Below are 23,703 nucleotides of genomic sequence, written 5' to 3' on the forward strand. Positions count from 1 at the left end.
AGAAATATAGGAACGTGCAGATAGGCGTCTTGAATATCTATGGAAGCCAGGAATTCTCCCCTTTCCACAGCTGCAATGACCGAGCGGAGAGATTGCATACGGAAGCGACGAGTGCTGATGAATTTGTTTAGACACTTTAGGTCCAGAATGGGTCTCACGGTCCCATTCTTTTTGGGAACCGTAAACAGATTTGAATAAAACCCTTTGATCCTTTCTTCCTTTGGAACAGGGACAATGACCCGTTGGACTGAAGAGACTCGACTGCTCTGAATAAAGCTCTTAGACGGGTTTTTGAACTGGGAAGACTGGACGGAAAAAACCGGCCTGGAGGGAGACAGGAAAACTCTATTTTGTACCCTGAAACCACCAGGTCTCTTACCCATCTGTCGTGAACAACTGACAGCCAGGACTGATGGAACAGTAGTAGGCGACCGCCTACTCTGTTGGAAGCGACGAGAGGCTGCCTCCAGTCATTTAGCCGAAGATCGAGGATATCTAGATCCCCTAGATCTTGACGGTTGATACCGCATTCTTGCCAATGGATTGGCCCTATAGGAGACCTGGTGCTCCCTGTCTTGGACAGGCCGACTTGGGGGACCTGCGCTTGGTGCCGCAGACCACCGGGAGTTACGAAAGGATTTAAATCTTGCTTGAAATTGGCGACGAAAAAGTTGCTTAACCTTTTGTTGAGGAAGGAAATTACTTTTACCTCCCGTGGTATCAGATATAAGCTGATCCAATTTTTCGCCAAAAAGACGGACACCTTGATAAGGGAGGGATGTAAGGGACTTTTTTGAAGTAGAGTCCGCCCGCCAATTTCTTAGCCATAGGGCCCTTCTGAGAGCAATAGCATTTGCCGCAGCCAATGCTGAACAATTTGCCGCATCCAAGGATGCATTAATCAGATAATTTCCTGCTAAAGATATCTGATTTGACATCTCTATCACCTCTACAGGAAACCCCTTATCCTGAAGAGCCGTAGGGTACCGTCACACAGTGGCATTTTGATCGCTACGACGGCACGATCCGTGACGCTCCAGCATCGTAACAATATCGCTCCAGCGTCGTAGACTGCTGTCACACTTTGCAATGTACGACGCTGGAGCGATAATTTCATGACGTATGTGCGATGTAGAAGCCGTTGGTTACTATGCGCACATCGTATACAATATCGTGCACACCTTTGTTACACCATGCGATCATGCCGCCACAGCGGGACACTAGACGACGAAAGAAAGTTTCAAACGATCTGCTACGACGTACGATTCTCAGCGGGGTCCCTGATCGCAGGAGCGTGTCAGACACAGCGAGATCGCTGGAACGTCACAAATCGTGCCGTCGTAGCGATCAAAATGCCACTGTGTGACGGTACCCTAAGTTACGGACTCTGACCAAGCTATCATAGCTTTGGCAACCCATGTGGCCGCAAAAGACGGCGCGAGGGCTGACCCTGAAACCTCAAACAGAGACTGAGCTAGACTCTCTAGGAGCCGATCAGTCGGATCCTTAATAGACGACCCATTAGGAAGAGACAGCAACATACTAGAGGCCAAACGGGACACGGGAGGATCCACTGAAGGGGATTCTGCCTACTTTTTACAAAACTCTGGAGCGAAAGGATACCTTGCACCTAGGGCCTTCTGGCCTAAGAAACGTTTATCTGGTCGCTCCATGTGACGTTGGACTAAATCCTCAAACTCAGGATGAGTAGAAAACACCTTATGAGGTTGCTTGAATTTCTTAAAGGACACCTTATGACCAGAAGGTAAGGTGGCCACATCCTCTACTCCCAAAGTCTGGTTAACGGCCTCAATGAGACTGTCAACAGATTCCTGATAACCAGGAGCTTCTAAATCAAAAGACCCCTCTGAGTCATAGTCCGAACCGTGCTCACTCAATTCCGCAGGAGAGGGAGATCGAGAGACAGGATTCAAAGATGCTGATGCACCTGACGGACCGGGAGACGCTGTGTGGGATCGTTTCCCCTGTGTCTGCCTAGAAGGAGTACGGCCCCTGCAGGCCGGAGGATCCTGAAAATCGGAGGATCTTTCAAAAACAGGCGGATGAATGTCCCTGACAGGGGCTTGAAGGGACTCAACCGCCTTTGTTACAGACGCCATAGACTGCGTTAATGATATGACCCACTCAGGGGGAGACACTGCCGACCCAGGTACAGGCACACCCGGCAGGATAGCCGGCGGGGTAGCAGACAGGGTAGCAGACGGGGGCTCCTGCACGCGCTCGGAATCACAAGCCTCACAGAGATGGTTACTTTGCGCATGCGGAAAAGCAGACCGACAGGTAATGCATGAGGAATACAGAACTGAGTGAGTCTTAGGGTTTCTAGACATGATGACTCTAAGCCGCTATGCTCCGTATCTCCTTATGAGCTACTAGGTCTAGAACAAATACTGTTGTCAGGCTGAGGGAAGTAGCACTCACCCCAGTCCTGTGTCCCCGTATGCTCTCAAACACTGAACCATGTCTCCTGTGCAAACCACACATATAAACTAAATTACAGGGTGGATGCCTGAAAAAGTGGGAGGAGTTACCGCGCATGGACCCGGTTTAGGCCGAAGCAGGGAACTAGATTTCACTCCTTCCCCTGATCTCCCGGGAAAGCTGGGTGCTCGAAACCGGAAGTAAACCGCCGCCGATGTAGGCGGGACTTCCCCCAGACTACAAGACCCATAATGCCACAGGCCGTACAGAAAACCGGAAGCCGCCGAAAAAGGGGCGGGATTTCCGTCCATGCTAAGACTACAAGATCCATAATGCCTCAGGCTGCCTAGAGAACAGGAAACTGCCGAAAAAAGGGGCGGGACTTCCGCCCATGCCCCTGCTGAAGTTTGCTTGTGGGGAATAACGCTGGAACCCAGCACAACGCCGGATGTAGTCGCCACCTGTGCAGTACCAGCAGAACGCGCGATGAAGCAGGAGCCCCCTGTGCAGCCCTCTGACAGCGCATGAGGTTAGACCAAAAAATCCACATATAAATATATATACATATATAAATATTAAAAGACGGTGCAGGCACCCTAACTCCTTACACCCTTCAGAAGGCGAGGAGAGGGACCGTCTGCCTCCTTTAAACACCGTAGCCGTGCATTGGTGATGAAGTGGAGGCTGCACGGACAAGGAATGAATGCCTGTACAACCTAGGGTTCCGTTACCTCAGGGTGGTCAGGTTCTTAGTCTGGCAAAAAAATCCCACGTCGTGGGAGAGGATATGTGGAGGCGACACTCCACGTGCTCGCCCATTGTTGGTTTGGGGAGATCGGACCCCTTCAAAAGGGTCCGTCGCCCCTGTCTTATCTTCAGAGGAAAAAAAAAAAAAAAAACATCTGGGAAAACCCAGAGATGTGCCTCCTACGGAAACTAAGCATAAACTGGAGCTGTCAGGGCCAGTGGCAAGGTGTATACTATGGAGGAGGAGCTAACTTTTTTTTTATCTACTTAGTGTCAGCCTCCTGGCGGCAATAGCATACACCCACAGTCCTGTGTCCTCCAATGAGACGATGGAGAAATGATGTTTTAGCAAGCAGTTTTTTATTTTCACAAGGGTAGCAGGAAAAATTAGACCCCAATAGTTGTTGCCCAGTTTGTCCCGAGTATGCTGGTACCCCATATGTGGGGGTAAACCACTGTTTTGGCGTACGTCGGGGCTCGGAAGGGAGGGAGCACCATTTGACTTTTTGAACGCAAGATTGGCTGGAATCAATGGTGGTGCCATGTTGCGTTTGGAGACCCCTGATGTGCCGTAACCGTGGAAACCCCTCAATTCTAACTCCAACACTAACCCCAACACACCCCTAACCCTAATCGCAACCCTAACCCCAACACACCCCTAACCACAGCCCTAACCCCAACACACCCCTAACCCTAATGCCAACCCTAACCATAATCCTAACCCTAATCCAAACCCTAACCCCAACCCCAACACACCCCTAACCCTAACCACAAGCCTAATCTTAACCCTATTTCCAACCCTAGCCCTAATTCCAACCCTAAGGCTATGTGCCCACGTTGCGGATTCGTGTGAGATTTTTCTGCACCATTTTTGAAAAATCCGCAGGTAAAAGGCACTGCGTTTTACCTGCGGATTTACCATGGATTTCCAGTGTTTTTTGTGCAGATTTCACCCACGGATTCCTATTGAGGAACAGGTGTAAAACGCTGCGGAATCCGCACAAAGAATTGACATGCTGCGGAAAATACAACACAGCGTTCCCGCGCGGTATTTTCTGCACCATGGGCACAGCGGATTTGGTTTTCCATAGGTTTACATGAAACTGTAAAGCTGATGGAAAACTGCTACGAATCCGCAGCGGATCCACAGCCAAATCCGCACCGTGTGCACATAGCCTAATTCTAAGGGTATGTGCACACGATGCGGAAAACGCTACGGATCCACAGCGTTTCCGCCGCTGCGGGTCCACAGCAGTTTCCCATTAGTTTACAAATAACGCTGCGCACATGCTGTGGAAAAAACTGCGCGGAAACGCAGCGGTTTACATTCCGCACATTTCACTTCTTTCTGCGGATTCCGCAGCGGTTTTACAACTGCTCCAATAGAAAACCGCAGTGAAATCCGCAGAAAAACCGTGGTAAATCCGCGATAAATCCGCAGCGGTTTTGCACTGCGGATTTATAAAAACCGCTGCGGAAAAATCCACAGAGGACCAGAATACGTGTGCACATTCCCTAACCCTAGTTCTAACTGTAGTGGAAAAAATATATATATTTTCTTTATTTTATTATTGTTCCTACCTATGTGGGTGATAAAGGGGGGGGGGGGGGGGGTGTTCATTTACTTTTTTTTTATTTTTTATCACTGATAGGTTTTATCACAGTGATCAAAATGTACATTTTGGAAGATGGCGGCGCCCATGAAGAAAAGACGGACGGACGGACACCGGGAGCCTCGGTAAGTATGAGGGGAGGGGGGGCGTCTGAGCACGGAGGGGTGGCATAGGAGCACGGGGGGAGCGGACCACAGAACGGAGGACTGGGGGGGCGATCTGTGGGGTGGCGGTGGGGGCACATCAGTGTTTCCAGCCATGGCCGATGATATTGCAGCATCGGCCATGGCTGGATTGTAATATTTCACCAGTTTTTTTAAGGTGAAATATTACAAATCGCTCGGAGCCGGACAGCTGATTATCGGGAGCGCTGCAGGTATCCAGGTTCGGTAAGCGCTATAGATATTCGGATAAGGACTTATCTGAAGCTGTTCGCTCATCCCTAGTCCATAATCGTTGTGTGAATGGAGGCATCGAGCCAACAATCGTTCATCTGCCCATCCTCATCTAATGTGTGGGGCCAGATTTGGAGAGAAGTTGTGTCAGATGTCTGGACGCAGCTTTTCTATATTGAAATATAGTTGTCCGCTGGATAAAGGTTTTTAATAGAGCATTTCTGTGACAATCATCATCACCTGCTGTTTTTTGCTTTGCCAAGTACAAGCCAAGTGCTAAAGTTCTTTAAAATAGTAACAGCACGTGCCCGTCCATGCTGTAAATGGCAAATTGTCAGACGATTACAACACGTAGAGTCCAATATTAATGGATTGTCTGTCGATTACTAGGTCAGGATCGACTATAGGATGAATCTGCTGAAATCATGGATCTCCGCTGACACTTACTGCAAGGACATTGCATGAAAGCTGTAATCTGCCGGAAGCATAGCCTGGATACCCAGCCTTACCTGACTGACCGGAGCGGCCACCCTGTAACGCTTTCCTTCCTTCATACTCTCCCAGCTCTCAATCTTCTGACGTCTTTTCTCTTCTTCCAGCTGTAATGCAGTAAGGACAGTAAAAGAGATGAGACACACAGGGTATACACCCGCTACGTACTCCTGGTCACAGCTCACCTAATGCCACAAACTAAAATGTTTACAGAACGAGGAATATTACTGATCACCGCCAGACTAATGCAGACCCGCACTCCTGGCTCGACTGACATCTATGGCAATTAACAAAAAAATGAGCTCTCACTCCTATTTTCCAGGGTTATTCACATGTGGTATGATAGCATTTCAGCAAAATAGGATCTGATGGGCATTTCCAGGCCGATGGTCTTTAAAGCAGACGGGAGGAATATGATCCCAGCTGGGAAGGAGGGCACTGTGGACTCTAGTGACAGCGATGGGGAGAACATCAGTTACATTGGTGAATCCTCATAATGAGAACTTGGAAATGCTCAAATCGTATCATTTGGCCTGTGTATGATGGAAGTACAGACTACAGATGATGGAAAAGTAATTTGTGAGCCTAAAAAGGACCTTATACACAATATCTAGCTGCCAACTCCTCCATCCACAGGAGCGCTCACTTGGCTGAACACTCACGTTTTCTAAGAGAACGCTGCTGTCAGGCTCCTCTGGTGACGGCTTATCTAACGAAGAACAAAAAGATAGTCCAAAATCGAACATGTTGGATCCTTATTTCCCCAGACATGATCTGCTGAGAGTGAGTCGGAAATACACCCACACACATTAAACGGTCAACCAAGCTAACCAATACTGACAGGTACAGCCAAGGTTAGTATAAACACGGGCTTGCCGTATTTTTCAGACCATAAGACGCACCCGGTTTTAGAGGTGGAAAATAGGGGAAAAAAATTTGAAGCAAAAAATGGGGTAAAATATTTAATAACGAATAACATACTATTATATGTAATAGTATGTTATGTTGGAAGCTACGGGTAGAAGATGGTGCTGCGGGACCAGGGTGGTGTCGGTAAAATACTATATGAAGATGCTGGAGGGTGAGTATAAGAATGGGGCACAAGGCGTATATTTAAAGTACCACTCCAGCACTGAAAAAATAACACTGGAGTGCTGCCTTAAGATCCTATGGGAGAGCTATAACTCCCAGCAATTCCTACAGATCCTATGGCATGATGGGAGTTATAATTCACCAAAGGAGTGGCAGAGTGGTTTTTTTTATGTATTGTAATTACTAACCTTTTAATTAATTCTTACTTGTACAGGCAGTGCAGGTCCTGCAGCCAGCCAGCCACGCTGTGGCGACAGGTAATGAAGGGCTGCAGCATCACATGACCGCACAGAGCCCTCCCTCTTATTACCTCACCACAGGTCATGTAAGAGGAAGCTGCACTGCTTCTAGTGCGGTGTCTGAAGGACCTGTGATGACATCATGAAGAGGGATGAATCTGTGCTGCAATGTGATGCTCCAGCCGCACTCTTCATGACCTCACCACAGGTCCTATATGGGTGCCCTCAGTGTCAGCACAGCCCGCGCTGTGCTGTCAGGTATGCGGCGAGCCCTCTTGTGACACCCTGCTTCTGTCTCTTCCTTCTCCACCGGACACACGATCTCGTGTATGGGGGAGCTAATTGCCAGATGGTCGGGAGAGATGTCGATCACACAGGTCTGATTTCAGACTGCTGATCGCATTGTTCTCCCAGACCTAAGTTACCGGCCGATGTGTCAATTAGCAGCCACCTCAAATAGAACACAGGAGAACTCATCAGAGCGAGCGCTCCATGTATTAGAGTGGCAGCTGTGGTGGGTGATGGCCATCTAAAGTATACTGCCAACCTTAATATTGTCCTTTCTAAAAGAAGAATAAAATACTGGCACCAAGGGTACAGCAGGGGTTCTAGTCTCGGGTTGATGCCCTGCGGGCAGTACCCTATAGGGACAGCTGACCATTAATGATGAGCGAACGTGCTAGGATAAGGTGTTATATCTGAGCGTGCTCGTGAGGTAACCGAGTGCCTTCGGCGTGCTTGAAAAATATGTTTCAGTCCCCGCGGATGCATGTCTCGCTGCTGTTCAACAGTCGCAACACAGGTGGGGATGGTCTAACAAACAGGGAACCCCTGCATGTGCTGTAGCTGTCAAAGAGCCACGAGACCTGCAGCCACGGGGACCTAAACATATTACCTGAGCATGCCGAAGACACTAAGCACCCGAGCATGGTCGCATAACACCTTCACTCATCACTACTGACCATGCCAGCTTTACTTACAGTCTCACCCACTATAGGGCATGCATCTATCGTGGATGATATAACTAACACAAGACTACTAAGCGGACACACATGGCTCCTGTACCCAGCAGATGCCCATGGCCGCCAGAGAGTTCTGGGACCTGTGAGGAATCTCTGCGTTCAGTGGTTTTATCAGCAAACTCCAGTAAACAAACTTCTACTAAAATGGAAAATATTCCTTTTTAACAGTATGAAACAATACAATTTGGGTTGAAAAATAATGTGTGATCAAACTATTGGTGTAACGACAAATTCACAATCACAAGACAATTTTTATATGTTGCTTGGAAATCCTCTATAAATTGTGTCTGACGAAAATGCTGAAAACCTTTGCTTTCTGTGAAACCCCAGAAAACAGACCCTATGCATAAAAATGGCTCAAATAAAACGCTTCTGTATTGCCAAAAGCAACCAATTGGATCACAGATGTCATTATTAACGTGTTTCTGGGAAACCCATTATTGGCTATAGGCAACAGTCACTTTTTACTAGGGTAACTTATGATAGGGCTCAAAAGCGGTCAGCGGTCTGATGGGGGACCCTTCATTAGCATCTCTGCTGTGGTTCATATTAAAAGGGAAACGGTCACCAGGATTTTTCTGCCTCATCTGAGAGCAGCATAATGTAGGAAAAGACCCCGATTCCAGAGATGTGTCAGTTTACTGGGTGCAGTGGTTCTGACACAGAGTTCTTAGATTTAGCAATGCAGCAGAGCTGAGAAAGCTAACCCTGCCCACACCAGGCTCTGTATGTACAGTGTCTATAGACAGTGAGCTGCTTATAATAGGAGGGGGCGGAGTTGGATTAGCAGTTGTGGTAAAATACACGAATTCCAATGATGTGTCAATTAGTATACTGGGTGCAGCAGTTGTGATTCAATCTGAGTTTTAGATGCATTATGTAGCAGAGCTCAGAAAGTTTGACAGCGAGCTGTTCATCATTGCTGGGGGCATGATTGGACCACAAGGCACAGGGGAAGCTACTCCAGCAGTGATAATCTCCTGCTGATAAAACATGCATTGTATTGAAACAGCACACAGGCTAATAAGTAATACAGTACTGAAATGTGTGTCTCAGCCCATACATCATGCTGCCCTCAGATTACGTAGCAAAACTTTAATCCATATACCCCAATAGGCGATATGGATTGGGCTAGCCGCAGTGAGACAGCTCCTTCCATTCAGCATCTTCTCTCAGTCTGGAACAGTAAAAATTGAAAATCACCATATCCATCCTTCACAGTAAGAGGAAAGTAGAGAAATGTCAGCCAAATGTGCAGATTACGGACGGGACAAACTGACCCTCTAATGTATGGGGACTGCCCCTTTACAGCGAGGCTGTGTGCACACGATGCGGAATTGCTGCGGGTCCGCAGCAGGTTTTTCCACGCAGAAACGCTGCAGTTCCGCAAAGTGATTTACAGTACAATGTAAATCAATAGAAACAAAAAGCTGTGCTAATGGTGCGGAAAAATCCGCATGAAAACCACAATGAATTTTAAACAAAACAATTCAGATGCAGTTGAACTTCAGACTTTCAGCTTTCATTTGAGGGTATCCACATTAAAATTGGATGAAGGGTTTAGGAGTTTTGCTCCTTTACATGCGCCACCCTGTTTTTAAAAGGGACCAAAAGTAATTGGACAATTGACTCCAAAGCTATTTCATGGACAGGTGTGGGCAATCCCTTCGTTATGTCATTCTCAATTAAGCAGATAAAAGGCCTGGAGCTGATTTGAGATGTGGTGCTTGCATTTGGAAGGTTTTGCTGTGAAGTAAGCATGCGGTCAAATGAGCTCTCCATGCAGGTGAAACAAGCCATCCTTAACCCCTATCTGACCTCGGACAGGATAGTACGTCCGAGGTCAGATCCCCTGCTTTGATGCAGGGCTCCGCGGTGAGCCCGCATCAAAGCCGGGACATGTCAGCTGTTTTGAACAGCTGACATGTGCCCGTAATAGGCGCGGGCAGAATCGCGATCTGCCCGCACCTATTAACTAGATAAATGCCGCTGTCAAACGCAGACAGCGGCATTTAACTACCGCTTCCGGCCGGGCGGCCGGAAATGACGTCATCGCCGACCCCCGTCACATGATCGGGGGTCGGCGATGCATCAGGATGGTAACCATAGAGGTCCTAGAGACCTCTATGGTTACTGATCACCGATGGCTGTGAGCGCCACCCTGTGGTCGGCGCTCACAGCACACCTGATTTTCTGCTACATAGCAGCGATCAGCAGATCGCTGCTATGTAGCAGAGGCGATCGAGTTGTGCCTGCTTCTAGCCTCCCATGGAGGCTATTAAAGCATGGCAAAAGTAAAAAAAAAAAAAAAGGTAAAAAAAAAAATGTGAAAAAAAATAAAAAAAATATAAAAGTTTAAATCACCCCCCTTTCGACCCAATCAAAATAAATCAATAAAAAAAAAAAATCAAATCTACACATTTGGTATCGCTGCGCTCAGAATCGCCCGATCTATCAATTAAAAAAAAGCATTAACCTGATCGCTAAATGGCGTAGCGAGAAAAAAATTCGAATCGCCAGAATTACGTTTGTTAGGTCGCCGCGACATTGCATTAAAATGCAATAACGGGCGATCAAAAGGACGTATCTGCACCGAAATGCTATCATTAAAAACGTCATCTCGGCACGCAAAAAGTAAGCCCTTAACCGACCCCAGATCACGAAAAATGGAGACGCTACGAGTATCGGAAAATGGCGCAAATTTTTTTTTTTTTTTTTTAGCAAAGTTTGGAATTTTTTTTCACCACTTAGATAAAAAATAACCTAGTCATGTTAGGTGTCTATGAACTCGTAATGACCTGGAGAATCATAATGGCAGGTCAGTTTTTGCATTTAGTGAACCTAGCAAAAAAGCCAAACAAAAAACAAGTGTGGGATTGTACTTTTTTTGCAATTTCACCGCACTTGGAATTTTTTTCCCGTTTTCTAGTACACGACATGCTAAAACCAATGATGTAGTTCAAAAGTACAACTCGTCCCGCAAAAAATAAGCCCTCATATGGCCACATTGACGGAAAAATAAAAAAGTTATGGCTCTGGGAAGGAGGGGAGTGAAAAACGAACACGGAAAAACGAAAAATCCCAAGGTCATGAAGGGGTTAAGCTGCGAAAACAGAAAAAAAACCATGCGAGAAATTGCTACAATATTAGGAGTGGCAAAATCTACAGTTTGGTACATCCTGAGAAAGAAAGAAAGCTCTGGTGAACTCATCAATGCAAAATAGGGATTTTTGTGTACTCACCGTAAAATCCTTTTCTCCGAGCCATTCATTGGGGGACACAGACCGTGGGTTTATGCTGCTGCCAATAGGAGGCTGACACTAAGTGATACAAAAAAAGTTAGCTCCTCCCCTGCAGTATATACCCTCCTGCTGGCTCTCAGCTAACCAGTTCGGTGCAAAAGCAGTAGGAGATCAATAACAATATATGAGCGTATAGCATGTCATATTCTAAAAAAACAAGCATAAGCTAATAACAGGGTGGGAGCTGTGTCCCCCAATGAATGGCTCGGAGAAAAGGATTTTACAGTGAGTACACAAAAATCCCTATTTCTCCTTCGCCTCATTGGGGGACACAGACCGTGGGACGTCCCAAAGCAGTCCCTGGGTGGGGACAACAATAGATCAGGCCCTGTGTAACCGCTACTTACAAGTGCGCCACCGCGGCCTGCAGAGTCCGCCTGCCCAGACTCCCATCTGTGGAAGTGTGGGAATTATAGTGCTTCAAGAATGCATGCGGACTGGACGAATCTGCAAGCTTGCAGGCGTGCCTTGCTGACGCCTGGTGCCTAGAACCCTTAATAGACAGGGAGATAGGCTGACATCTAGCACGGAAGGACTCCTGGATGGTGAAAAGAATTCACCATGTTATCATGGTCGATGAAACGGCTAAACCCTTCCTGAAAATGTCAGGAAGCCTTCCTCTACCGTCAGGAAGCCCAAATAAAATGTCCAACCTTCAGAAGGACGCTGTCCTCAAGACGTACCTACTCAGAGCACTCACTTCGTCCAGAATATGGGGGATCTTATTCCATATTGTGGACTGGAGCCAAAAGAGATGAGGGAAGAACTATGCCCTCATAACAGTGGTAATACAGTACCACCTTGGTAACAAGGGATTGGGATGGCCTGAGGACAACCTTGCCTCGAAGGTAATAAGGGAAAAAAGTCTGAAAGAGCAGAGAAGCTAGCTCCGAAGACTCGTCAGAGTGAGAATATCGCAGAGGAGAACGGGACGACTTTCCCTGATAGTAAAGTCTGCCCGGATGAAAAAGGAGCCTACTGTAAGGCTCCTAGGAATAATAAGGTCCCAATGATCTAACGGTATGCGATAGTTCTTCCCTAAGTGTGAAAACTCCCTGTGAGAAAGTCCCTACTTGCAGTTGTGCTGCGATAAGGCGAGAAGATACTAGCTCCGCAAACAAAAAACGGACGTGGTCAGTGCGGATCTCTGAGGATCACTGGGGCCCCTTTCTGCTTCCGAAAGGCTTTCGGAAACAGTGGAAGGGGAGTTATGGAAACTGGTACCACGGCAGAACCAGAGCATGGAGAGCATGGAGAGCGATGGCTCTTGGATCTCGAGGCCGAACCACGAACTCGAGTACATTGGCCTTCAGTCTGGATGTCATCCCACCTACAACTGGAGAGCTCCAGTAAGGACAGATCTGAAGGAAGACTTCGGGGTGAAGTTCCCACTGACTTGAGGCGGAACCCTGACGGCTGAATTTGTTTGCCGTTCAGAGTTCTACTTCTGGGATATATACTGCCGAGATCACCGAATAATAGACTTCGGCCCATCAGAGAAAGTGAGGTACCTCGGTCATGGCGCCTGAGCGTGGGTACCTGCTAGATGACTGACGCAAGGCACCGCCGTGGCATTATCCAATTGAATTCGGATAGGGTGACCCGCCAGAAGGCAGTGGACCTGATGTAAGACTACCGTTCGGATCTCCAGAACAATGATGGGGAGAAGAAGACTGGCATTGGTAGTTACTAATAACCATTGAACCGGGAGAAAGGCCCTGGATAAAGAAGGAGCTCAGAGACTATTGTCTGAAAGTCTATTTGACTTGCTGGAAACGAGCGGAGCGAAGGAAACCGCTTCCATTGTCGTCACCATTTTTCCTCAGAACTCTCTTAGCAAATCGAATGAAATGAGGGGTGAGTAATCAAGTCCTCAGAACTCTCCTTGCGCGAGCTCCCTGTTGAAGCGCCATGACCTTGTCTCGAGGAAGAATTACCATCCTTCTAGAAGTGTGCAGGATCATCCTCAAAAAGGATATCTGCTGGGCTGGAAATGAGGAGAACTTGTCTAAGTGTAGCTGCCAGCCCAGGAGAGAAGGTATCGCAAGAGATATAGACGACTCAGCGTAGTCCTGGAAGGGCGGCTAGACAGACCAAACAGGGCAGGACGAGCACGCCTCTAGAGTGCAAGAGAAACATGACATCCGCCATGACCCGAGCGAACACTCTGGGTGCGGAAGCAAGGCCAAAGGACAAGGTTGTGACATGAAAATGCTGTTGACGAATGGAAAGGCGAAGGAATTTTTGCAGAGGGCAAGCAACCCGAATGTCGATGGATGCCGGAAACTGCACCTTTTTCTGTTGAAGTAATGGCTGAGCGGAGGGACTCCATCCAAAGAAGGAGGACCATGTCAAAGGTTGTTAGAAGTTTGAGGTCCAGGGTCGATCTTACTTTTCGTTCCCCTGTTTGGAACCAAGATCCCTTAGATCTAGACTGTGCTGGACAATCCTTATACAATCCTTTGTCAGTCTCCCGCTCAAAGGATTTGATTGGCCAGTTGTTGCTGTTGTGAATCAAGTTAGTTAAGGTCTCCAGCCAGGAGACCATTGCTCTAGCAATCCATGCGGCCGCTAGGGAGGATAGAGTGCTGGACTCGAAGCCGCAAAACGGAACGAACCAGATTTGCTATCTGACAGTCCGTGGTATTTTTAATTGATGACCCATCAGGTAGGGATACTGGTAGGAATACCACAGGAGATTCTACCCGGTTAATCTGCCCCATGGCAGAATGTGCGGCTGCATCCAGCAGGTCATAGTCTCTTGCCATCTCCTCTTTTCACGGTGCAGAGATAAAAATTAGGCACCCTCGATCCATCAACCTCTTAACAGGGAAGTGGAGAGGAATTGTCCGCCTTCTTGCATCATCCACTAAATAGTGGTGATGCAGAGGGGGAGCTCGTACGCCAAAAAGGGTCCCTCTATATGTCCACAGAGTACAGGTCTCCAGGTGGACAGGAAAGGTTGTCTGGCGTTAGGCCTGGATGCAGAAGAGGAAACATGGAGACGACACTCCGTGTGCTCGTCTGTTGATGGTGTGGGGAGATCGGTGCCCTTTAAAGGACCCGTCGCCCTTAAAAAACAGGCCAGGCATGGCATCCCACGTAGAGGCTTCTGTCCAGTGAATCGCTTATCCGAATTGAATGGGAAATGCTCTCGAGGGAGTTTAGTCTCTGAAGCTCTGGCAAGCTCAGGCAATATCCAATCCATATTCAGAGCCTTGTTGTCATCAAATCATTGGTGAGGGAGCAGAAAACGAAAAACTTCCGTTTTCTAGATATCTGTATGTTTCTAGACTCCTGCACGTTTCTAGAATACTTGCGGCCCCTGCTAGCCGACGGCTCCCATGTAGGATAGGGACCATGTATATTGGTCCTGCGAGCACTCCAAACACAGAGGGTACACAGAGGGATTCAATCTCTTGGTCAGAGAACCATGGATTGGTCAGTGAAGAAGTCCACTGAGGGGAACTAAAGGATAAAGCTGGGGTCGGCGGCGGAGGGCTCCTCGGACTGATCAAGCGCCTTTAAGACCAGGAAATATTGGTCATACGCCTTTAAGACCAGGGAATACTGGTCATGCGCCTTTAAGAACAGAGAATACCGGCCATGCGCCTTTAAGACCAGGGAATACCGGTCATGTGCCTTTAAGATCAGAGAATACTGGTCATGCGCCTTTAAGACCAGAGAATACTGGTCATGCGCCTTTAAGACCAGAGAATACTGGTCATGCGCCTTTAAGACCAGAGAATACTGGTCATGCACCTTTAAGACCAGAGAATACTGGTCGTGCACCTTTAAGACCAGAGAATACTGGTCATGCACCTTTAAGACCAGAGAATACTGGTCGTGCTCCTTTAAGACCAGGGAATACTGGTCATGCGCCTTTAAGACCAGGAAATACTGGTCATGCGCCTTTAAGACCAGGGAATACTGGTCATGCGCCTTTAAGACCAGAGAATACTGGTCGTGCACCTTTAAGACCAGAGAATACTGGTCGTGCACCTTTAAGACCAGAGAATACTGGTCATGCACCTTTAAGACCAGAGAATACTGGTCGTGCTCCTTTAAGACCAGGAAATACTGGTCATGCGCCTTTAAGACCAGGAAATACTGGTCATGCGCCTTTAAGACCAGGGAATACTGGTCATGCGCCTTTAAGACCAGGGAATACTGGTCATGCGCCTTTAAGACCAGGGAATACTGGTCATGCACCTTTAATAAAAAAAAAAAGTAAACAATAAAATAAAAACGTTGGGGTCTGAAACAGACCCATGTGCCTCCTACAGACACTAAGCAAGAACTGGTTAGCTGAGAGCCAGCAGGAGGGTTTATACTGCAGGGGAGGAGCTAACTTTTTTTGTATCACTTAGTGTCCGCCTCCTAGTGCCAGCAGCATACACCCACGGTCTGTGTCCCCCAATGAGGCGAAGGAGAAAAGACCTGGACGCCCACGGAAGACAACAGTGGTGGATGATCGCAGAATAATCTCCATGGTGAAGAGAAACCCCTTCACAACAGCCAACCAAGTGAACAACACTCTCCAGGAGGTCGGCGTATCAATATCCAAATCTACCATAAAGAGAAGACTGCATGAAAGTAAATACAGAGGGTTCACTGCACGGTGCGAGCCACTCATAAGCATCAAGAATAAAAAGGCTAGACTGGACTTTGCTAAAAAAAACATCTAAAAATGCCAGCACAGTTCTGGCAGAACATTCTTTGGACAGATGAAACCAAGATCAACCTCTGCCAGAATGATGGAAAGAGAAAAGTATGGCGAAGGCGTAGTACAGCTCATGATCCATAGCATACCACATCATCTGTAAAACACGGCGCAGGCAGTGTGATGGCTTGGGCATGCATGGCTGCCAGTGGCACTGGGTCACTAGTGTTTATTGATGATGTGACACAGGACAGAAGCAGCCGAATGAATTCTGAGGTGTTCAGAGCCATACTGTGTGCTCAGATCCAGTCAAATGCAGCCAAACTGATTGGTCGTCGTTTCATACTACAGATGGACAATGACCCAAAACATAAAGCCAAAGCAACCCAGGAGTTTATTAAAGCAAAGAAGTGGAATATTCTGGAATGGCCAAGTCAGTCACCTGATCTCAACCCAACTGAGCATGCATTTCACTTGTTAAAGACTAAACTTCAGACAGAAAGGCCCACAAACAAACAGCAACTGAAAACCACCGCAGTGAAGGCCTGGCAGAGCATCAAAAAGGAGGAAACACAGCGTCTGGTGATGTCCATGAGTTCAAGACTTCAGGCAGTCATTGCCAACAAAGTGTTTTCAATCAAGTACTAAAAATGAACATTTTATTTAAAATTATTGAATCTGTCCAATTACTTTTGGTCCCTTTAAAAACAGGGTGGCACATGTTAAGGAGCTGAAACTCCTAAACCCTTCATCCAATTTTAATGTGGATACCCTCAAATGAAAGCTGAAAGTCTGAACTTCAACTGCATCTGAATTGTTTTGTTTAAAATTCATTGTGATAATGTCTATAACCAAAATTAGAAAAATGTTGTCTCTGTCCAAATATATATGGACCTAACTGTACATAGTCTGTGTGGTGAGCCATCCTGGGAGTATGGGATGTGCGCTGACATCCCAGGAGTCATGGACAGAAGTGATGCATCTCCTCTGGTCACATTCCCACAGTCCCGGCTGACATGTGTCTCCATCCTGCCCAGGGCAGAATGGAGACAAGGGGACAGAATGGAGACAAGGGGACAGAATGGGAGAAACGGTCAGAATGGAGACGGGGCAGAATGGATACAGGGGGCAGGATTGGAGACAAGGGGCAGGATGGAGACATGGTGCAGGATAAAGACAGATGGGCAGGATGGATACAGATGGTGCAGGAACATGGGGCAGGATGGAGACAGATGGGGCATCATCATGGGGCAGGATGGAGACAGATGGTGCAGGATCATGAGGCAGGATGGAGACAGATGGTGCAGAATCATGGGGCAGGATGGATACGATGGAGCAGGATCATGGGGCAGGATGGAGACAGATGGGGCAGAATCATGGGGCAGGATGGAGACAGATGGTGCAGAATCATATCATGTGGCAGGATGGATACGATGGAGACAGATGGGGCAGGATGGAGACAGATGGGGCAGGATCATGGGGCAGGATGGAGACACATGGTGCAGGAATATGAAGCAGGATGGAGACAGATGGTGCAGGATCATGGGGCAGGATCGGATATCGCATGGAGGCAGGATGGGAGAACATATGGCTGGAGCAAGGAATGGGACACACGGTGGCCAGGATGGGGGATATTATTACTGCAGTGAGGTATTTATTTTATTTTTTGAAGATAGTGTTTTAAATGGGGGAGGCGGTCCTGTTACTGTGCAGAGCAACACTGTGGCCTTTTTTTCTTCATGTGGTGTAATTAGAATTTTGGGGGAAAATAGTAATGTGTTCTGCAAGCGGAGCTCTAGATAACTGTGTTATTTTCTGCAGAGACAACCTCTGGCTGGAAGAAGTGACGGTTGTCTGTGCTGGATGAAGAAGAAAAGCAAAGATGTAGGACTTCACATACAGACGTCACTGGTGACTCAGTGTGTTATCTGTACACTGACACTACTGCACTACAATGTGGCTCTCGACCAACTTTCATAGCAGAATGTGGCTCTCAAGGTAACAAAGGTTGGGGACCCCTGCCTTACAGTATATTCTGTCTTATTCACTTCTCTCAGAAGATGCCACTGCTGGGGGTCCGTGCCTGGGGGCATCAATGATCACAAACGGTAAACCTCCAAAAAGAACCATACAACTTTGTGGGTGAAGCGGCCAAGTTATTAATGCCAACAGCTCAGTGTCAATATCCATTCATTTTATGGGAATGTGTTATCAGAAAATGGAATACAAATCAGATTTTTTTTTTTTTTAAATTAAAATGTAAATGTTATTTTTTTTTACCAATTTCCCCCCCCTCATATCAAACAATTTATTTAAAACAAAACATTTTGGACACTGGCTACAGAGGTTTTTCTACAGTATATTACTACCCATTTCAGGAAATGCACACAAATATTAGCAGCAATAAACCGACTCCTTCTCTGACCCAAAACATCAGATCGCACTTTGACCAATGTTAATCGATGGGGCCGTGCACACGGCAGATTTTTTCCTCTGACCACAAGTTAATAAGTCTGTGGAAACCATCAAACTTCATTGTTCATGAAATTGCAAAACAAAAAAAAAAAAAATACTATTCCGCCATTATTGTTATTGGGGTTGTGTTTTAATGGCGATGAGTGGTAATAATTACCTGGCAACAAAATTCTGCAGGTCAGTTTTCTTTTTATCATTTTATCAGGGGGGTGTGGGGGGAGGAAATTTCTTAGAATTTGTAAAAAAAAACAAAACAAAAGATTTTTTAGGTCAATCAATCAAACGCCGCTGTCACAGATTGATAGAATAACTTAAATTGTTAATCTGAAGTGATTTGAGTGCGTGCAGTCCACTACAGTTACAGGCAGATGTCAACTCTGCAGCACAGCCAGCATCTGTCTGGTATGAAGCAGTTATCGAAACCGGCAGATGAACCATTTGCAGGAAAGGGTTAATGGATGCCGATACAGTTGAAGAAAATGATGGAGGAGGCAGCCGTCAGTTGACGCTCCCTTCGCCTCCATTTTCCCTCTGCGTCTGACATCTCAGCGCAGCATGCCGAGCAGTGAGGAGCTGCAGAACACCAGAGCAGCTGAGGAAAGAGAAGAGGTGAGTATTTTATATGTTTTAATGTGTGGCCCATTACACTGTACGGAGGTCTAAGTGGGGCCCATTACACTGTACGGAGGTCTAAGTGGGGCCCATTACACTGTACGGAGGTCTAAGTGGGGCCCATTACACTGTACGGAGGTCTAAGTGGGGCCCATTACACTGTACGGAGGTCTAAGTGGGGCCCATTACACTGTACGGAGGTCTAAGTGGGGCCCATTACACTGTACGGAGGTCTAAGTGGGGCCCATTACACTGTACGGAGGTCTAAGTGGGGCCCATTACACTGTACGGAGGTCTAAGTGGGGCCCATTACACTGTACGGAGGTCTAAGTGGGGCCCATTACACTGTACGGAGGTCTAAGTGGGGCCCATTACACTGTACGGAGGTCTAAGTGGGGCCCATTACACTGTGGAGTGTAATGTGGAAGAATTCATTGTGGGGGAATCATACTGTTCTAGGGTGGTAATTTTGTTGGCGTCATACTTACCTCCGTACACACGATAACTGCACTTGATACTTGACTATTGCACTTAAACACACGGGCTGATGACCGGATCATGCAGCTTTGTATGAAAATCCCTATTTATTATAATTGCCAGACCTGAAATAACAAGCACTTTTCACCTATTGTGTCCCCCCATTTTCTTGTAGATTGTAAGCTTGAGAGCAGGGACCTCACCCCTAATGTCACTGTTTAAATAGTCTTACCGTAACTCGTACCGAATTTATTGTTTGTACATGTCCCCGCTTAATTGTAAAGTGCTGCGGAATATGTTGGCGCTATATAAATAAAAATTATTATTATTACTTTATCATCTGTATTATTTACCAATTCAAGGTTTTTTATCCTTTGTTATTACATATTTAAATGAGACCATTTGGGCCATATGCTTTTTACATATAATCTTATTCCAGTACGCCCCATTTGTAATTTGTTTATTTTATTCTAACATTAATAAAAATTGACTTTGCTCATGGGACAACCCCCTTAAATTTGTTCCATATAAAAAGGTTCATCGTTATATGCGATAAGAAAAGAATTGGACACTTTTAAATTAAATATCAAGGTTAGCCCGCAACTTTGACCAGGTTTTTCAATTTTGCCTTTTTGTTTAAAGCCCCCTTCACATGTTCTGATATTTCCAGTACTGGAAAAACAAGTACTGAAGCCATCCGTGTCCATGTGTTGGTGTGCAGCATCAGTGTGTCATCAGCGTGGGGGACGTTTTGCAGTCTGTGCTGCTGCTAAAAACCAAACATGTCAGTGTGTTTTGCCCACGGACACTAAGTTCGTGCCAACTCACTGACATGTGAGCAGACCCATTCACTTGAATGGGTCTACATGTGCAAGTGTCTTTTGTACGTGTGAAAACTGTCACCGCCCGTACCAGAAACGATGACATGTGAAGGAGGCCTAACTGAGTTTGACATCCCTGGTGTAAAACGATCCCCACTACCTACCTGTCTCTGCCTCTCTTTAAACTTCTCAGCCTGAGCATTGAGCTCCTCCTGCATCTTCAGCCTGGCTGCAGCCACGGCTTCCTGTCTTCTAACCACGTCATCTGGGTCTACAAATAAAAGGTCAGACAATAAGATTTACACTACAGACATCACATTATCCCACTGCAGTGCCCAATACATTGCTCCCAGCTTGTGCTTCTGGAGACACGCACTCCAAACAAGTAATGGCAGTTCTAGCGTCAGCCCATGGCCGTTAGAGCATGTTAAACTGAGCGCTCTAGTGCAATCCGTTTAGCGCTAGTGGATTGCGCTAACGCAATGTTTTTTATGGGGCCGCGTTCGGGGTCGCGGTAACGTCCCCGCTCTCGCAGATCCCCGATCTGCGAGAGCGGGGAACGGACCGCGGGCGCGCCTCGGACGCTGCAAGCAGCGTCCGCGGCGCGCCAGGAATCTCCAGCGCGTTGCTAGCGCGTGCCGAACATGGCACGCGCTAGTGTAGCGCGTTCCCATTAGCGTGAATGGGCGCGTTAACGGCCGCGTTGCACGGCGTTAATTTCGCCATGCAACGCTGTCCGTTTAACGCGGTCCCATAACGCAATGGGAACCCAGCCTTAGGAGAGTGCGGCCATGGGCTTTATATGCACAAAATCACCTGAACATCCTGGTCCATACTAATGCTGGGTTCACATTGCGCTATGGCAGTCCATTAACGCTGCCATTAACTGCTATTATCGGGCGCATCGCCAACGCATGCCATAATCGGCATGCGCTAGCGATGTGCCGTCATTCAGTGACAGAGCCTAGGATGTGGGCGGCAGCATCTGAGGCTCTGTCACCGCTAGCACAGAGGAATCATCTGCGTTAGCGGTATAGCATAACGCGATGGCGTGTATGCTATAGCGTTAACGCAGCCCGTCAATGCTATGCGTTGAACGGGCTGCTTTAACGCAATGTGAACCTGGCTTAAGACCTGTAAACACATGTGTGATTGTGGCATAAAAGACGATGATGCTGAACAGGGATCTCACTCTATTCATTTAGGGTATGTGCACACGTCAGGATTTCTTGCAGAAATTTCCTGAAGAAAACCGGAAATTTTCTGCAAGAAATCCGCATTTTTTTTTGCGTTTTTTTCCCGTTTTTCTCGCGGTTTTTTTTTTTAGCATTTTGCAAGCGAAATTAGCTTGCAGAATGCTAAAGTTTTCCAAGCGATCTGTAGCATCGCTTGGAAAACTGACTGACAGGTTGGTCACACTTGTCAAACATAGTGTTTGACAAGTGTGACCAACTTTTTACTATTGATGCGGTCTATGCAGCATCAATAGTAAAAGATAGAATGTTTAAAAAAAAATAAAAAAAATGGTTATACTTACCTGCAGACAGCCGATCTCCTCAGCGGCGTCCGTTCCTATAGATGGTGTGTGTGTGCAGGACCTTCGATGACGTCGCGGTCACGCGACCAATCACAAGACGGCGACATCATCGCAGGTTCTTCACACAGAGCATCTATAGGAACGGAAGCGGCAGCGTGCACCGATGAGAGGCGGGAAGACTCCGGGGCCATCAGAGGGTGAGTATATCACTATTTTTTATTTTAATTCTTTTTTTTTTTTTTACCAATTATATGGTGCCCAGTCCGTGGAGGAGAGTCTCCTCTCCTCCACCCTGGGTACCAACCGCACATAATCTGCTTACTTCCCGCATGGTGTGCACAGCCCCATGCGGAAAGTAAGCAGATCAATGCATTCCTAGGTGTGCGGAATCCCCGCAATTCCGCAAATTTAATGAACATGTTGCTTTTTTTTCCGCAATGCGATTTTTTCGCGGAAAAAAAAGCAACATTTGCACAAGAAATGCGGAATACACTTTAAATAATAGGAAGCATATGTAAGCGTTTTTATCACGTTTTTATAGCGAAAAAACGCGAAAAATACTCAACGTGTGCACATGGCCTTATTAGTTTTTCCCTTTCAGAAAATCTTGGACCACAGCCGCGCTTTATTCTTTGTCTTTGGGTCCAGCACTGAGTCTCTACTGCTGCTACCCATGTCCGGTATTTGCTGGATTAGCTGCAGTGTTGTTAACATGACGTCAGTGGCACAGCCAATACCGGAGCGGGGAGAAGTGGAGAAGGAGTTCTAGACCTGGGGAGCGTGAATGATCAACAGTTTATGGGGTTTTATAGTTGCTTTTTTCATAGCAATTGGACCCTCGAGATCGATATTTTCTAAAAGGTAACCACCCCTTCACGGACCTAATAAGATGTATGAAAAAGGACTTTGTAAAGTGGACAAATACATCTTATGGTGATAACATCAAGTAAAATCTGTAAGGGAGACTTTTGCCTCTCCACCACATTATGGCTCACTGCCCCCTCATCGGGTGACTGCTCTTACAGGAAAGAAATATATCTTGGTACCGTGTTAGCCAGTAGATAGAAAAATATTTAGAATTGAGAGTCCTCAGTGGTTGATACCTTTTAATGGCTAACTGAAAAGATGGTAACAAATTGCAAACTTTCGAGACTACATTGAGACGGATGTAGTCTCGAAAGCTTGCAATTTGTTACCATCTTTTCAGTTAGCCATTAAAAGGTATCGACCACTGAGGACTCTCAATTCTGAATATTTTGCTCTTACAGGGACATTTAGAGGGTTAAACAGCCAGCAGTTGTACTGGTTTAGAAAAGAGAACCAGGCTGCAAGTGCTGTTGACGCACCGGTCCAGAACTGCAGAGGCCGTGCCTCCTGTTGCAGGGGGAAAAAAGAAAATGAGGGCGGGGGAACTGAGGATGGAAGAGACCCATGACCTGCAGAGAGGGGCCGTGGTGAGTCAGGGAAGTATAAGGAGGTATGCCCGAGAAAGGAGAGGGGCTTCCCGCCGGAGGGCAGAGTGAGTGAGGACTCGTGAGGCCGCGCGGCAGTGATAAGGGACGAGTGCAGTAAGGACCCAGGGAGCGTCGCCGAGCGTGTAGGTCAGAGCACGCCGAGAGGGAGTTTGTTCTAAAGAGACGCGCCGCATGTCCGTAAACGCAGGGCTGCTGGATGCGTGTTCGCACGCATAGTGGAAATGGGATTTCAGAAAATCCCCTCCACTATGCTGTAACATCTGGACGCTGCGGATTGAACACTGCGGCTGTATACAGAG

At 47.0% G+C, this 23,703-nt stretch overlaps 1 protein-coding gene across 1 annotated transcript in view; it reads right to left on the reverse strand.

Annotated features, from left to right (window-relative positions):
• The window catches only part of SELENOS (selenoprotein S), a 41,130-nt gene that overhangs the window by 13,706 nt on the left and 3,721 nt on the right, over nucleotides 1-23,703 (reverse strand). Inside the window, exons 3-4 of the mRNA XM_069766327.1 lie at nucleotides 20,557-20,663; nucleotides 5,707-5,796 (exon numbers count right to left, since the gene is read on the reverse strand). Of these exons, the coding sequence (XP_069622428.1) occupies nucleotides 5,707-5,796; nucleotides 20,557-20,663 (197 nt within the window). The remainder of the gene's footprint in view (nucleotides 1-5,706; nucleotides 5,797-20,556; nucleotides 20,664-23,703) is intronic.

The sequence above is a fragment of the Ranitomeya imitator genome, chromosome 4, assembly GCF_032444005.1.
Source record: "Ranitomeya imitator isolate aRanImi1 chromosome 4, aRanImi1.pri, whole genome shotgun sequence".
NCBI lineage: Eukaryota > Metazoa > Chordata > Amphibia > Anura > Dendrobatidae > Ranitomeya > Ranitomeya imitator.